At 36.4% G+C, this 16,701-nt stretch overlaps 1 protein-coding gene across 1 annotated transcript in view; it reads right to left on the reverse strand.

Moving 5' to 3' along the window:
- LOC146459869 (dorsal-ventral patterning tolloid-like protein 1) overlaps nt 1-16,701 on the reverse strand; it is a 63,214-nt gene that overhangs the window by 12,913 nt on the left and 33,600 nt on the right. The window contains exons 9-11 of the mRNA XM_085088763.1: nt 10,231-10,387; nt 9,305-9,477; nt 64-220 (exon numbers count right to left, since the gene is read on the reverse strand). Coding sequence (XP_084944889.1) covers nt 64-220; nt 9,305-9,477; nt 10,231-10,387 — 487 coding nt within the window. The remainder of the gene's footprint in view (nt 1-63; nt 221-9,304; nt 9,478-10,230; nt 10,388-16,701) is intronic.

Genomic DNA, 16,701 nt, shown 5'->3' on the forward strand with positions numbered 1-16,701 from the left:
GCTGAGTATCAAATAATTGTCAATTATAATCTATTTTCAATTGCTTTTCTTCGTTTTACTTACCTACATGAAGAACTCGGCTCTAAGTCAAACATTTGGAAGTAAATCTTCAGTGCCTTGCCATGTGAAATAGAAGCATTGTAAACACAGTGTATTCCGGGTGGATAGTTGTTGGGATATAAGGGACTTTCCAATGTATTGTTTACCACTGAAGCACATCCTGGTAAAGTAAATAAACAGTATTTCTGACACCACAAATGAAACATACAACAGAAATAAGGGCCATATAGGCTGACACTTGCGATTGATTTAAATTAACTATCACGTGATTGAAAATAATTTGTTTCATTTCATGTTGATTAAATTAAAATAATTTTTATTCTAGTGAATGTTGCACTTTATTATTGACCAAGCAGTTAAGGAAAGAAGAGATGAAATTGAAATAAGCGAAAAGCATATATTTGAACCATCAAGGACTGGCTGGGCTGAAGTTAATTTGCCCGAATAAAATTTGTTGGCCGCTGGTGCAGAGACAGTAGTGTGGTGGCTACGTATAAAACTGTTTACAGTCCCTTGTTTTCCTGTTTGAATTTCAAGATCAAAATGGCCCCATCTTGTTTAAAAATGGCGAGCGTAACCTGTGGACACCACCAAAACTACGGAGGGAGACCCTCGTTAGGTTGTATGGCGGTTTTCTTGCCTTTCTTATCCCACTTGCAGCTCAGTTGGGCTCGTCATAACAAACCAAGTTGACGGCAGTTCGATCGAAGCGTGGGATATTGACATGTAGCGCTTGTACCGTAAACACTCTAAGAGCTAAGTGACTTTTATTATGGAAAAAAAATGGGAAATAGCCTAAATAGGTTTCCTTGAACTAGTACTTACTGGCCCCTGCCTGTTCCTGTACTTCAATAAGCATGTCGCAATTGTTACGTAATCCATGCAAATGCTAAAACAATTGTTCTGTAATTTTTCCTAATGTAAACTTGTACGTTCTCCGTCTAAATTTTCAGGCTCTTAACTAGGATAACTAAGACTTTCTCAAAGTCCTTCGTTTCCCAATCCTACGGCGTTCGAGCCCTTACTCCACCCCCCCCCCCCCCCCCCGACCCACTCTCTGTGGTTGTCTGTCATTGGTCTGTTGAGGCTTATTCAAAGAGGCTTTTCCAACAGAAACGAACTCAAATCACCCATCCCAGGGCTTTTCGAAATTTTAAAAAGAAGATAAAGTAAAGTGAAGTGAAGTGACGTATGGTAGAGTAAAGTAATTTATTCAATGTCAATAATTCACTGAACGAAACAATGGGTTTACATGGATAACTAAACTAAAGCAAATGTGAAGCAAATGCCACATTTGCATAAATTTGTCTTAGTTTGCTTGAGAGGAAAGATCGATTTTGCACAAGATTTGCTACCCATAGCGATGATGGTAAATGTCAGATGTGTTCAAGATTTGTGCTTTTGCACAAATACAATGCGTTACAAGGACTGCGGAGCCGGGGGGGGCTAAGGGGACTTCAACCCCCCCCCCCCAAATAATTTTGGAAAAAAAATTTTTCAATTGAAAGTTACTTTGAAGCACTATTCGTGAGATAGGATTACTTTGAAGCATTAGATTTAATAGTCTCGTCCATTGAAGAATGTTTTGATCAGCCTAGTTTCAAAGTATATTCCAATATGGAATCTCTTCTGATAGGCGTTTTGAGCTCGCAAGACGTATCCTCACAAATGGACTAAATGAAAGAAAATTATGCTGACGATGTAAGAACTGGATATCTCTTTTCCCAACTCGAACTTTTGAAGTGTTGATCAAGGATGCGCAGATTAATTGTTTTGCTGATGTTTTGAAAGCGGTTAAGAGTCTTACTGATCATGAGAGACACATGATAACTGAGGTTATTGTTATTTGTAAACTCCTGTTGGTAAATCCTGCCACAAGTGCTACAGGTGAGCGGTCGTTTTCCATGGCAAGAAGAGTGAAAACGTGGTTGCGTGCTAACATGGAACAGCAACGTTTTAATAATGTAGCTTTATTGCATACCCACAAGGCGAGAACAGATAAAATTGGGCTTCTAGATGTAGCGAATGAATTTGTTCAGCGAAATGAAAACCGTTTTCGCAACTTTGGTAAATTCACTTATTTAGATTTGTCAACGTGCTAAAAAGTAATTATTGGGATTTTCCTTGTGTGTTATCCATTGTTATTTTAGTTCAAATTTGGTATCTATTAGCCTGATCAATAATAAATTAATTCACTGTGTCTGCTGTATTGGGATGTATTTTTAGCCATTTTAGAAGCATTTCTTTTAAAACATTTCCGGGGGAGCATGCCCCCGGTCCCCCTAGGACGCTTGCGCCTGCAGCGCGCGCTAAAAATGACTTCAGCATTTTATTTAGCCCCCCCCCCCCCCCCCCCTTAATCGCAAAAATGCTGCGCGGTCCCTGGCGTAGGTACAATTTTTTTTATAGAATTTATTTCTGGATCAAATGTGCATGTAAATATGCTTTTTTAAAGCTTTATTTCATTTGACGCAAATAAGTGAACAAATTTGCTGCTTTACACCACCTCTGCTTCTATTGTAGAAGCATTAAAACTAATCATTTTGAGCGAGTTTACACAGAGTGAATAATTTATTATAACACGAGGAGTGCTCATGATAAAGTGCTTGAAAGTAATCCAGATGGAATTGGAAAACAAAATCGGCCCACACTTCAATTTCTGAATTAAAAAATCTAAAAAATATAAAAAAGAAAGCTCGATGGAAGGTATTATAATTTTAAGGTGGAAACAAAATACAAAGTTGCTCCAACTTCTAGCATAATGCTTCCACCGGGATCACCACTGTCTCGCGCTAATTTTCACTCTTTTACGTAAATGAAAATGCGGATATCTGCGATCCTTGACGTTTGTTAAGCTGTCCAATTAAACTTGCTAAGTTGAATAAAAGTGAAGAACATTGTACTTTAAATAATACCGTCGTTAGAACCTTGCAAAACGAAGATACTACTTTAAAAGAAGAAATATAATTTACAGCACACTCTTAAAAACGCTAAATTTGAGACAATTTGGTACAATAGTCCATTGGTCACGTGACTTAATGTTTCCAATTCAATGCAGTTAGATGTTACTTAAGTGTCACGTATTTTTTCAAATTTAGATTATTTAAAACTATTAAGGAGAAAATTTTAGTCTACCCTCGTAAAGCTTACATCTTTACACTATCTTTATTTCTGATGCATCTTTTATTGGTTGTGGTAGTTTATTTATTTATTTATTTATTTATTTACAGACAGTTCCAATTCAGCTTATGCAGGCTTACATGGAGGCTACAGCTGTAACAAAACTTACTAATTGCTTAACATATGACCAACTAATTAATTAACATATGACTAAATAACTAAATTGATGAAATATGAATAATTACAAATGTTCTAATCTTTTGAACTGCTGGTCGCTACATTCACATCTAAATCTACTGGCTATATAGAAATGCAGACTTAGACCCTTCTTAAGTTTTCAAACGGATGCTTCCTTCTTAGGTAGCTGGGTAATTCATTCCACGCTTTAGCCTCGTTGTATTTCGATACGGCCTTTGCAGGGGCAGACAGAGAAGATCCTTATTTTGAGTGTTTCTAAGAGTGGGAATCGCACGAGTAGTGAAAATCATACAAGAGGTAACCGGACGCAAGGCCATTAACTCTATGCAGACCGGGCTTTTTCTGTCTTTTTGCACTGCTATAAAGATGTTCCTTTGACGTCTCCAACGGGAAGCGATGACGTCACATGACGTGTTACTTATGTGATACTTGGATTTAGATTTCTGGATTTCCTCAAAACGTCAGGAAAGCAACAGAAGTAAGCAAAAAGTAATCAAAACCAATAAAGCAACACTAATTTAAGCTAAAAACATAGAAACTAAAGTAGGAGATGTAATTTTACTTTATTTTAAAAAGGGATTTTCTATTAAAAAAAAACTGCCGGTAAAAAAAAAACAGGTTACCATGGTTACATCAAAGTCAATGAGCACTTACCGAGCACATAAAAGTTTTCTCAGACAGATTTCTGGAAAAGAGGCTTGATGTTTTATGCCCTTTTCTCAGAATTCAAAAAACCGTTATCAGGTTCAAAGCCGCCGCGCGTAGAACCTCCCGCCACCGGTCTAGATAGGGTTGAGGCAGTTGAAGATCTGAACGTAAATTTCATATTACCTGCGACATTCTAATGATGGCCAAACTGAGAAAAAATTGTATTCTCTAGAACAAAATTCGCGGTCTCGCCACTGACTTTCGAGCACAGCCAGAGTGCGACAGTTTCGAATGAGAAAGTGTTAGGTTAATTTTTTTAAAAGTTATTTCATATTTGTTACCTCTCTGCCAAAAGAAGTTGACGCAATAGTTATTAGCGATAATGATAAGCGACAAAAAAAAATTATAATAATAATAATAATAATAATAATAATAATAATAATAATAATGATAATAAAATAAAAATACACAAATAAAAATAATTATTAGCGAAATCTATTGCTGGATGAAAATTGAATATGACAATTACATTTTATGCAAAGTGACCAGTCTTATTACAAATCTATTTAAAGTCCCGTATGATGCAAGGTGTTGTCGCTAAAACTATTAACCCACATGCCTAACAGGGTTAAATATTCAGGAATATTCAATCTGACGACTTAATCTTCCTAGACTGTAGGGCATCAGAGGATATCCCCTTATGGCTTGGATACTTGAAACTTTTATAATTTATCTCCAGCGCTTCAACGGATATCGAAAGACATAAGTGGCGTATACCCTGTGACTTGTAAGCTTTACTGGTGAATGATTACTAATTAAGTTTAACAGAAAATAATACTAAGTGGGAACTAAATATATTTAATAAATACTCGGAAATTGAAAACAACTACCTTTAGAAATGACTATAACTGTAGTTAGTTTTAATGACCTCTCACTTACGACTTTTTTCACAAATGGGGAGGAAAGTTAGGTTGCAGCGAATGTCATGCCATTTCCCAAATTTGGTTGCAACACAATCTTGAATGCCTCTCCAGTTGTTAGGTTGGTTGCTGTCCCAGTTTGTGTAATTAGTGAGTGATCCGTCAATCCAAAGCCATTTGGAGCCGTCCGTCGGATCCCTGTGCAAAGCAATCCACGACCAATATTTAATTTTTGAGGAAACTGCTGCTACTTTGGCTTGTGAATTCAAAATTGCAAGGTTTGCTCCTAATGCTACGCAGAAGGATTTAGCAGCGTTCCATCCCATTGACTTGTGAAAAATTTTAAAGCAAGATCCATGGAAACCCGGAAACCAGCCCGTTGGGCAAAGGGCTGCAAGGAAATGTAAAAATAAAATAAGTAAATGCAATACACAATACAACACAATGCGTGCAATGCGACGCCACGTCATGCCATGCAATGCCATGCAATGGTGGCTTGAGATGTTCAGGAGACTACAAGAGTGAGAGATACAAAGCTGGAATATTCAGAGTTGTTTTTTAAACTAGCCAAGCTCGATATAAACGTTCTACCCGTTAACTAAAATGGATGGTAGACGGTGAAAGATAAACAGAATGTTTATCGCAGTTTAGAATCCGGGGCCCGCTTGTCGTAGGAAATGATGCGCATTACAATGTAGAGTGCGGGGACGATTAGCGCGTGTTCATTTGTACAGCCTTAGCTCTAATTAGTTTAGCAAGCAGGCAAGCTACTGCCAGCGATAGTCTACCAGCTTTATGGAAATTAAGGGACTCATAACTTTTTTGTTATAACGTGTACTTCACATTGTAAACCTGAGGCGCTTTAACGCCGAGTTGATTGCCTAAATTTACGAAAACATCGCTGCTTTTTTCTTTAAAGACCGAAGCCATGTTGCTAAATGATCTGATAAATAGGCATGTGTCCCGTAGAAATGGATGCAAAGTAAATTATTTTCTTGTCATTTATTCGCTTTCCATGGGACTATATGATACGTTTATGTTGTATTTTCCTTTATTTCTGATGGTTTTAGATCTGTCTGCGAGATAGGTTGCTGCAACACTTCATGTTGAAGAGTCTCTCGAAATAGGGACAGAACTTGAAGATTGTCGAAATTAGGCAAGTTCACATAGCTATAAAAATTCCATGAAGAACGAGCCGCAAATTTTCGTTCTTTAGTGACAATTTTTATGGTTCCTATGTTACAGTTTCCTTGGTCTGGTTAAAAATCACCGCCTCGCTTGATTTCAAGTTGAGCTATTTTTGATTGTTTGATCATTCGGTTCGATAATGGTGTCGTTAAAATCTCGCTGTTGGCTTGATTCAAGCTCAATGTTTAAAAACGTCGCTTTGATAAATTAAAAAGATGTAATATAACTGCCTGTGGTGTTTGTTTGTTATAGCGCGAGCTTGTAAGTTCTTGTTAAATTGATCAATAAAAGTTGCGCTCAATTTAAGCCTCGACATAAGCCCTCCTCCCCCTGACTTGTTCGCGCTCGGCGCTTTTTTTCTTCCCCGAGAAATAATATTCAATTCCGACCTCAAATAGAAGGCAACTCTATAATCTAGAATCCACTGTACAGGAAAGTTAACCATGCGTGAATTCCTTTGAAGTTTTTGGTTTATTTTACTGTCTTATCATGTTTTACTTGTTATTTAACTTCCCAAACTGAGTTAGATTGCAAGATTATTCTCCATAAGAATCCAATGCTTTTTGGGAACGTGACGACAATCTGAACTGAATTATTTTCCCTGTTGCTGTCTGTCATTGGTTTGTTGAAGCATATTCCCAGTAGCCTTTTGTAGGCATCCAGGTAGAGTAGCCTCCCTCGCTAGCCCTTTTTAGTGTCCTCAGGCAACGCTTCTCCTCACAAACGGCTGCTCACATTCGAACCACACTCCTTTCCCACTGTTTTTTGCAGTCAATTAAGGGGGGCAATCATGTATCAGCAAGGCGAGAATGACGTACGTTTTCGCGCGAAAAAATGACAACTGGACTTCCGCCAGATCGTAAGACTGGTTTTTACCAGTTTTTCTATTGCGGACAAAGCCGAAACACCGACAAAAGTAGTGGACGAAAGCTCAAAGTGTTTCGTGTGTTCTTCGCCCACAGCTGCTAATGAAAGAGTATTTATTCTCGGGAATAGTGCGCATAATTTTGTTGAAATTATCAATTGTTCGTTAGAGTTCGCCATCAGCTGCTATACCAGCAGCAAGTTGTGTTTATCTGCAAGGCGATGTGTTACAAGTGACAGCTCAAGTTTCAGCGCGCAACTGAAAAGGAAGAAGAACTTGGTCGAAATTCGCGACTCATGAAGTTTTTCATGAAGTGAAGTTTTTAATACTTTATTTTTATATTGTAATACTGAAGATTTTACGTTAGATAAATAAATAATAAAAAAAAAGGTAGGCCAAGAGCCAAATGTTTACTTCGCGCTGCGGATGAAAGTCAAGTGCAAAGTAGAGCAGTTCAGAACTTGTCGTCGATGATCGACGCAAATTACTCGAGAAGTCTACAATTTGGCACGGCCGGGGATATTTCTAGACCTACCGCTTGTGTTTCTTCTTTTAGTAATAATCAACCACCGCTTGCTGGTGCGAACCCGCTTAACGACGTCCTCGCGGTTTTATCACCAGTTCAGCGTATCAGTAATCCGCAACAGTTCCCTCCTCAATCGACCTCAACTCGAACGTGAAATTCGGCGAACCTTGGGGAAATTTACCAGGTAAAGCACATCTTCGAAAAGGTGATGAAGATTGTGTCGAAAGAGGTGACAGGCTTATATTCAAAAACAAATCCCTCGCTACTAAGAAGAACGGAAAAGGATCACCTGGAAAAGTTCGACTAGAAGAATGTTTGCCTTAAGTGGCGTGAGAGAGCTCCATTTTTCTACTCCTTCCTTCTGACGTCAAGTCAAGTCAAGTCAGGTCAGGTCAGGTCAGGTCAAGTAAAGTCAAGTCAAGTAAATTAAAGTAAAGTAAAGTAAAGTAAAGTAAAGTAAAGTAAAGTAAAGTAAAGTAAAGTAAAGTAAAGTAAAGTAAAGTAAAGTAAAGTAAAGTAAAGTAAAGTAAAGTAAAGTAAAGTAAAGTAAAGTAAAGTAAAGTAAAGTAAAGTAAAGTAAAGTAAAGTAAAGTAAAGTAAAGTAAAGTAAAGTAAAGTAAAGTAAAGTAAAATAAAATAAAGTAAAGTAAAGTAAAGTAAAGTAAAGTAAAGTAAAGTAAAGTAAAGTAAACTAAAGTAAAGTAAAGTAATGTAAAGTAATTTATTCAATGTCAATATTTCAGGGAACGAAAGAATGGATTTACATGGATAACAAAACTATAGCAAATCTGAAGCAAATGCCACATTTCCACAAATTTGGCTTAGTTTGCTTAAGAGCAAAGATTGATTTTACACTAGATTTGCTACCCATAGCAATGATGGTAAATGCCATATTTGTTCAAGATTTAATTGTGCTTTTTTCACAAAGACAATGCATAAGTACAATTTTTTATAGAATTTATTTATGGCTCAAATGTGTATGCAGATGCGCTTTTTTAAAGCTTTCTTGCATATGACGCAAATTAGTGTACAAATTTGCTGTTTTACACGACTTCTGCTTCTGTTTTAAAAGCAATCAAACTTATCATTTTGAGCGAGTTTACAAAGCGTCAATAATTTCTTATAACACGAGAAGTGCTTGCCCAATCTCCTTAGTGCCAACCGTTTTTTTTTTGGCATCGAAAAATGAAATTCAACTTTCGTTGTTGTTTTCCGTTTTGCTACAACATTAAGAAACGGAATTCATAGTTCTATTTTCGTTTTTCGTTTTTCTACCACTTTGGAAAACGGAATTCCAATTTCCATTTCCATTTTTCGTCTTTTGTTTTTGGAGAACGGAATTCGAGCTTCCATTTTTGTATTTCGTTTTCCTATAGCATGAAAAACGGATATGAATTTTCTTTTTTGTTTCCGTATGGTATTGGAAAACAAAAAAATCGAATTTTGGATTTTAATTTTTTTACAAATGAGATTCCAAACGGAAGAGAATCTGACGTTCACCCGGATATAATAATAAATGAAACAACAACAAATAACGATACAACTGCTTTCCGCTCAATGTTTTCTGCCGCAGTTGATAATTCGTGGGATAGCTCTGATTGTGTTTGTCTTCACTTTTATATATATTGTATGTCTTAATACTTAAATACTAGCAATGGCAGAGGAGGATTATTTCATATTTTTCACCGGCGAGGGAGAAAGAAGGGTCGAAAGAAGACTCAAAAAATCACAAGTGACTGCAGAAACGTTTGCTCAAATATTTTGTCCCATTAAACTTACTCAATTGAATAAAAGTGAAGAACGTCCGAAATCCTCTTTTTTGAGTGGAAGAATCCGAGTGGAATGTTATCACCGCGTATTTTCCAAATACAAAGACTTCTTTTCCAAACTGCTCACCACAGTATCTGCCGACAAGCACGTTATTGTCATTTATTATTTTGACATAATCTGACCTGCAAGAACATTTAAGTATAAAGTTAGTGAAAATGTCTCATCAACACTTTCAAGATAAATGGCTTCTTTTATGAAAATAAATCAATTTAAAGAATCATGAACCCTTTGTCATTTTAAGTCGTTCAAATCACTAGTTAATATTTTGTTGGATAATCCTTCCAAAGTTCATATCGCTCAAATCACTCACGTGGACAAGGGATAAGTGAAAAAACTGTCAATCTGAAAAGCCTGGGGTGGCAATTGATTTTAGTCCCAGGGGACATTGGGGCTGATTATCTTTTGCCTCATTAACAGCCTTTGTATTATCACTCCCATTACCATTCTTTAGTATACTGTTGAATCTACCGTTACCGACCATCCAATTTTTGTAGGCTAGGTGGTCGCTTACAGGAGGTGGTCGCATGCAAGAGATCAGACCTAGGGTGGCCAGCTATTGAGTCATAAACCTATGGTACTTTCCGGCAAGGCAAAACAGTCTTCCTTAAACGAAGGATAAACATTATTTCTCACTACCCCTATGACTAAATGAAGTATAAATCTTCAATACCACATTCCCTCGGAATATTATTTTTAAATCCTGTGGAAACAAATTGAATGTTGCAGACAGGCAGACAGCTTTATTTCATTAAACTCAGGGTGGCCATGCTACGCAGCACAAACGAGTTGACCTGCTATCAAAAAGAGTCCTGAGTATCAAATGCGTAATTGTCAATTATAATCTATTTTCAAGTGCTTTTCTTCGTTTTCCTTACCTACATGAAGAACTTGGCTCCAAGTCAAACATTTGGAAGTAAATTTTCAGCGCCTTGCCATGTGGAATAGAAACATTGTAAACACAGTGCATTCCGGGTGGATAGTTGTTGGGATATAAGGGGCTTTCCAATGTATTGTTTACCACTGAAGCACATCCTGGTAAAGTAAATAAACAGCAATTCTGACACCGCAAATGAAATATGCGACAGAAACTTGTGCCTTATAGGCTGACACTTGCCATTGATTCAAATTAACTATCATGTTGCTTAAATTAAAATAATTTTTCTTTTAGTGAATGTTACACTTTATTCCCACTATCTGCTTGATAGGAGTGACAAAATATCAACTGGGAGAGATGAAAGTGAAATATGCGAAAAGCATACATTTGAACCATCAAGGCCCGGCTGGGCTGGAATTAATTTGCCCGCATAAAATTAGTTGACCGCTGGTGCAGAGACAGTATTGCGGGGGTTACGTATATAAAACTGTTGTATTGCGTTTTAATCGTCTTTCTCATCCCACTCGCAGCCCAGTTGGGCTTGTCATTACAAACCAAGTTGGCGGCAGTTCGATCAAAGCGTGGGATATTGACATGTAGCGCTTGTACCGTAAACACTCTACGAGCTACGTCACTTTTATTATGGAAAAAAATAGGAAATAGCCAGAATAGGTTTCCCTGAACTAGTACTTACTGGCCCCTGCCTGTTTCTGTACTTCAATAAGCATGTCGCAATTGTTACGTAATCCATGCACATGCTAAAACAATTGTTCTGTAATTTTTCCTAATGTAAACTTGTATGTTCTCCGCCTAAATTTTCAGGCTCTAAACTAGGATAACTAAGACTTTCTCAAAGTCCTTCGTTTCCCAATCCTACGGCGTTCGAGCCCTTACCTTACATCCCCCCCCCCCCCTAAATGAAAAAAAAATTATGCTGACGATGTAAGAACTGGATATCTCTTTTCCCAACTCGAACTTTTGAAGTGTTGATCAAGGATGCGCAGATTAATTGTTTTGCTGATGTTTTGAAAGCGGTTAAGAGTCTTACTGATCATGAGAGACACATGATAACTGAGGTTATTGTTATTTGTAAACTCCTGTTGGTAAATCCTGCCACAAGTGCTACAGGTAAGCGGTCGTTTTCCATGGCTAGAAGAGTGAAAACATGGTTGCGTGCTGACATGAAACAGCAACGTTTTAATAATGTAGCTTTATTGCATACCCACAAGGCAAGAACAGATAAAATTGGGCTTCTAGATGTAGCGAATGAATTTGTTCAGCGAAATGAAAACCGTTTTCGCAACTTCGGTAAATTCACTGATTTAGATTTGTCAACGTGCTAAAAAGTAATTATTGGGATTTTCGTTGTGTTTAATGTTTTGTTATTTTAGTTCAAATTTGGTATTTATTAGCTTGATAAATAATCTGATCATAAGGCGACTTTCTTGAAGATTAACATTAGAAGTGAACTTAAGAGAGGCCCGGGCACGTGGAAATTCAATAACTCTCTCCTAGGAGATGATGATTTTAAAGAACAGATTGCATTCTATTATCCTCAAATACACGAGAAATACGCCGACGTTAAAGATAAACAATTATTGTGGGAATTAATTAAAATGGAAATACGTATGAAGGCAATTAGATATTCTAAAGAAAAAAGATACAAACTTAAAAAACGTGAATTAACACTTCAAAAGGAATTACAAGATCTTGACAATAAAATTTGCAATACGAATTTTGAAACCTTAGACCAAAATGTTCTTGTGGAGTACGAGGCCGCGAAGGAAGAATTGAAAAAGATATATGAAAATAGAGGAAAGGAAGCTATTTTTAGATCCAAAGCAAAATGGCTTGAACAGGGAGAAAAACCGAGAAAATATTTTTTCAACTTGGAGAAGACGAACTATGAAAAAAAAACTTATACCCGAGGTCAAATTAGAGGATGGAGATACGATAACAGATCCAAAACAGATTGAGAAGGAACTTGAAAAATTTTATAGTAATATGTATACATCCAAAAAAAAAATCTTAATAGCGAACTTCAAGGTGAAAACGAGAGTTTTGAGTCATTTGTCGAGGGTATTGAAATCCCTCAATTGAATATTGAGGAACGAGATTCATTATAACACGATTTTACATATGAGGAATTAAAAGAGGCGGTGAGCTCTTTCCCGGACAACAAAACTCCAGGTGAAGATGGATTCACTAAAGAATTTTATGAGTCCTTTTATGACCTCATTTGAAGAGAGATCTGCTAAATTCTTATAATGCAGCCTTTCAAAGCGGGTCCCTATCTATTTCTCAAAGGAGAGGAATGATAACTTTAATACCAAAAAGCCGACGGCGACCTTACTGAACTCTCTAATTGGCGTCCAATATCTTTACTTAACATCGATTATAAAATTTTGACTAAGGCTTTGGCCAAAAGAATAGAAAAATACCTTCCAAAATTAATTATTTCAGATCAAACCGGATTTGTCAAGGGGAGATACATAGGCCAAAACATAAGACTTTTAAGTGATATAATAGAATATCTAGATGCTAAAAAGACTTCGGGATTGCTTCTCTTTATAGACTTCGAAAAGGCTTTTGATAGCCTTGAATGGGATTTCATTACTAAAGCTTTGAACGCTTTCAATTTTGGCCCAAATGTGAAAAAATGGATCTCAATTTTTTTATAACGGGGGACAAAGTGCAGTTATGAATGGTGGGTTTTTGACAACGTATTTTAATATATCAAGAGGAGTCCGTCAAGTTTGTCCTCTAAGTCCTCTTTTATTCATCCTCGCTGTGAAATTGCTAGCAGTAAAAATACGCCAAGATCCAGATTACAGAGGCATTTCCCTCCCAGACGGCCAGGAGGTCAAAATTTCACAGTTTGCTGACGATGCCACTATAATAACGGAAAATGTTGAATCACTCAAACCTTATTTACAGATCTTGGATCGTTTTGGAAATATTTCAGGTTTAAAATTAAATAAGAAGAAAACAAAAGCTATGTGGAAGGGTTCCATGAGAGATAGAAATTTGAAAGTACTTGACTTTAAGACGACAAAAGAACCCATTAAAGTTCTTGGAGTACATCTATCCTACAATACATATAAAGGTACTGAAGAAAACTTTCTCACAAAGATAAAGAAAATGAAAACAAAATTGAACTTGTGGCTCTCAAGAGATCTCACGATATATGGCAAGTTTTTATTGGCGAAAGCTTTAGGTATATCACAGTTAGTTTATGCAGCATCCATGCTGACTGTTCCAGAATCGATTATCAAAACTGTTCAGGAGAATCTCTTTGCCTTTCTATGGAAAAACAGGAAAGACAAGATAAAAAGAGTAGTTATGTATCAACCAGTAGAAAAAGGGGGAATCAATTTTGTTAATTTTCACACGGTTATTAAATCGTTACGCCTAGCTTGGATTGGTAGACTACTGGACACGTCTGATGATAAATGGAAGGCAATCCCAAATTACTACTTTCGAAAACATGGCAGCTTATTATTTCTCCTTAAATGCAACTATAATGTAAAACTCTTGAAAACAGGTCTGCCTCTCTTTTTATCGAGAACTTCTTCAGTACTTTCAAAATCTCAAGAATACAACTAACATCCTTCCAAATGGCGAATTCATTCTTTGGAATAACAAGTCGATAACCATAGACAATGCTACCTTATTTTGGAAGTCATCGTTTGATAGCGGAGTTGTATCAGTAAAGGATGTGCTAAATACAAATGGCTAGTTTTTATCATATGAAGGGTTTAGCAACAAATTTAACATTACCACAAATTATTTGCACTACTTTCAACGAATTACAGCCATTCCATCTGAGTTGAAAAGGAGAGCAGCATAAATGTTATACCTGCAGCGGATCTCTCTTCGACTTCCGCATCCGTTCCGTTAAATAAAACCTTTTTTGGTTATACTGAAGCGCGCTGTAAAAATTATTACCAGTTGTTCAATAATCACGGCTCCATTGTTCCAATTGGAGTTAAAAAGTGGCAGGATAAATTCCCAGAAAAATTTGTTGACTGGTCAAATAAATTTCAAGATATATACCGCTTTACTAAGGATAACAAACTCCGTCAATTTTGTTTTCGTTTTCTGCATAGAATAACTGTAACAAGGAGAGAACTCAAACTATTTAATTTAGCGGATAACGATAAATGTATATATTGCTCTAGTACTGATTCAATAGAACACACCTTCATTGATTGCAGGGAGTCTGTAAAACTTTACTCGCAAATTATATCGTGGTTCAACCAGTGCCAAGGTACTACAATAACACTCTCAAACTAACAAATTGTCTTTCGTGATATGCATCATGTAACTGATGCGCTCTCGGACCCCGAAAGACGCAGGCTAGATTTACTCATCATCTTGGTCAAACAATATATCTACTCCTCTAAACACCTTCAGAAAGAATTGTCTTTAGATGAACTTGTAAACAAACTTACTATTCAATGGAAATTAGAAAAATGTGCTTAAATAGAATTTCTGCTCTCAATCAAAATGAATGATGTGATGCATTTTTTTTTTCGTAACTCACACATGTAAGCTAATGCAGAGGCTCGATTTTGTAGTTTTTTTGTTTAACTTCTTTTGTTATCTTAATATTTTTTGTCTTCTTTTCTTTTCTTTTTCTCTATTACTTAGTTGTCTTTTTTTTTTCTCTTTTAACTTAACAGAAAAGTACTTTGTAAAATTCAGATACTGTATAAGTGTAAGTAATTATATAAGTGTAAGCAGCCTAAGTGTATTTGCGTATTTAAATAAAGGGTGTTAAAAAAAAAAAAAAGAGCCTGATCAATAATAAAATAATTCACTGTGTCTGCTATATTGGGATGTATTTTTAGCCATTTTAGAAGCATTTATTTTAAAACATTTCCGGGGGAGCATGCCCCCGGACCCTCCTAGGACGCTTGCGCCTGCAGCGCGCGCTAAAAATGACTTCGGCATTTTATTTAGCCCCCCCCCCCCCCACCACCCCCCCAATCACAAAAATGCTGCGCGGTCCCTGGCGTAGGTACAATTTTTTTTTTAGAATTTATTTTTGGATCAAATGTGCATGTAAATATGCTTTTTTAAAGCTTTATTTCATTTGACGCAAATAAGTGAACAAATTTGCTGCTTTACACGACCTCTGCTTCTATTGTAGAGGCATTAAAACTAATCATTTTGAGCGAGTTTACACAAAGTGAATAATTTATTATAACACGAGGAGTGCTCATGATAAAGTGCTTGAAAGTAATCCAGATGGAATTGGAAAACAAAATCGGCCCACACTTCAATTTCTAAATTAAAAAATCGTAAAAATATAAAAAAGAAAGCTCGATAGAAGGTATTATAATTTTAAGGTGGAAACAAAATACAGAGTTGCCCCAACTTCTAGCATAATGCTTCCACCGGGATCACCACTGTCTCGCGCTAATTTTCACTCTTTTACGTAAATGAAAATGCGGATATCTGCGATCCTAGACGTTTGTTAAGCTGTTCAATTAAACTTGCTAAGTTGAATAAAAGTGAAGAACATTGTACTTTAAATAATACCGTCGTTAGAACCTTGCAAAACGAAGATACTACTTTAAAAGAAGAAAGGTAATTTACAGCACACTCTTAAAAACGCTAAATTTGAGACAATTTGGTACAATAGTCCATTGGTCACGTGACTTAATGTTTCCAATTCAATGCAGTTAGATGTTACTTAAGTGTCACGTATTTTTTCAAATTTAGATTATTTAAAACTATTAAGGAGAAAATTTTAGTCTACCCTCGTAAAGCCTACATCTTTACACTATCTTTATTTCTGATGCATCTTTTATTGGTTGTGGTAGTTTATTTATTTATTTACAGACAGTTCCAATTCAGCTTATGCAGGCTTACATGGAGGCTACAGCTGTAACAAAACTTACTAATTGCTTAACATATGACCAACTAATTAATTAACATATGACTAAATAACTAAATTGATGAAATATGAATAATTACAAATGTTCTAATCTTTTGAACTACTGGTCGCTACATTCACATCTAAATCTACTGGCTATATAGAAATGCAGACTTAGACCCTTCTTAAGTTTTCAAACGGATGCTTCCTTCTAAGGTAGCTGGGTAATTCATTCCACGCTTTAGCCTCGTTGTATTTCGATAAGCCTTTGCAGGGGCAGACAGAGAAGATCCTTATTTTGAGTGTTTCTAAGAGTGGGAATCGCACGAGTAGTGAAAATCATACAAGAGGTAACCAGACGCAAGGCCATTAACTCTATGCAGACCGGGCTTTTTCTGTCTTTTTGCACTGCTATAAAGATGTTCCTTTGACGTCTCCAACGGGAAGCGATGACGTCACATGACGTGTTACTTATGTGATACTTGGATTTAGATTTCTGGATTTCCTCAAAACGTCAGGAAAGCAACAGAAGTAAGCAAAAAGTAATCAAAACCAATAAAGCAACACTAATTTAAGCTAAAAACATAG

This window comes from Pavona decussata, unplaced genomic scaffold (genome assembly GCF_977016875.1).
Source record: "Pavona decussata unplaced genomic scaffold, jaPavDecu1.1 SCAFFOLD_215, whole genome shotgun sequence".
Classification (NCBI taxonomy): domain Eukaryota; kingdom Metazoa; phylum Cnidaria; class Anthozoa; order Scleractinia; family Agariciidae; genus Pavona; species Pavona decussata.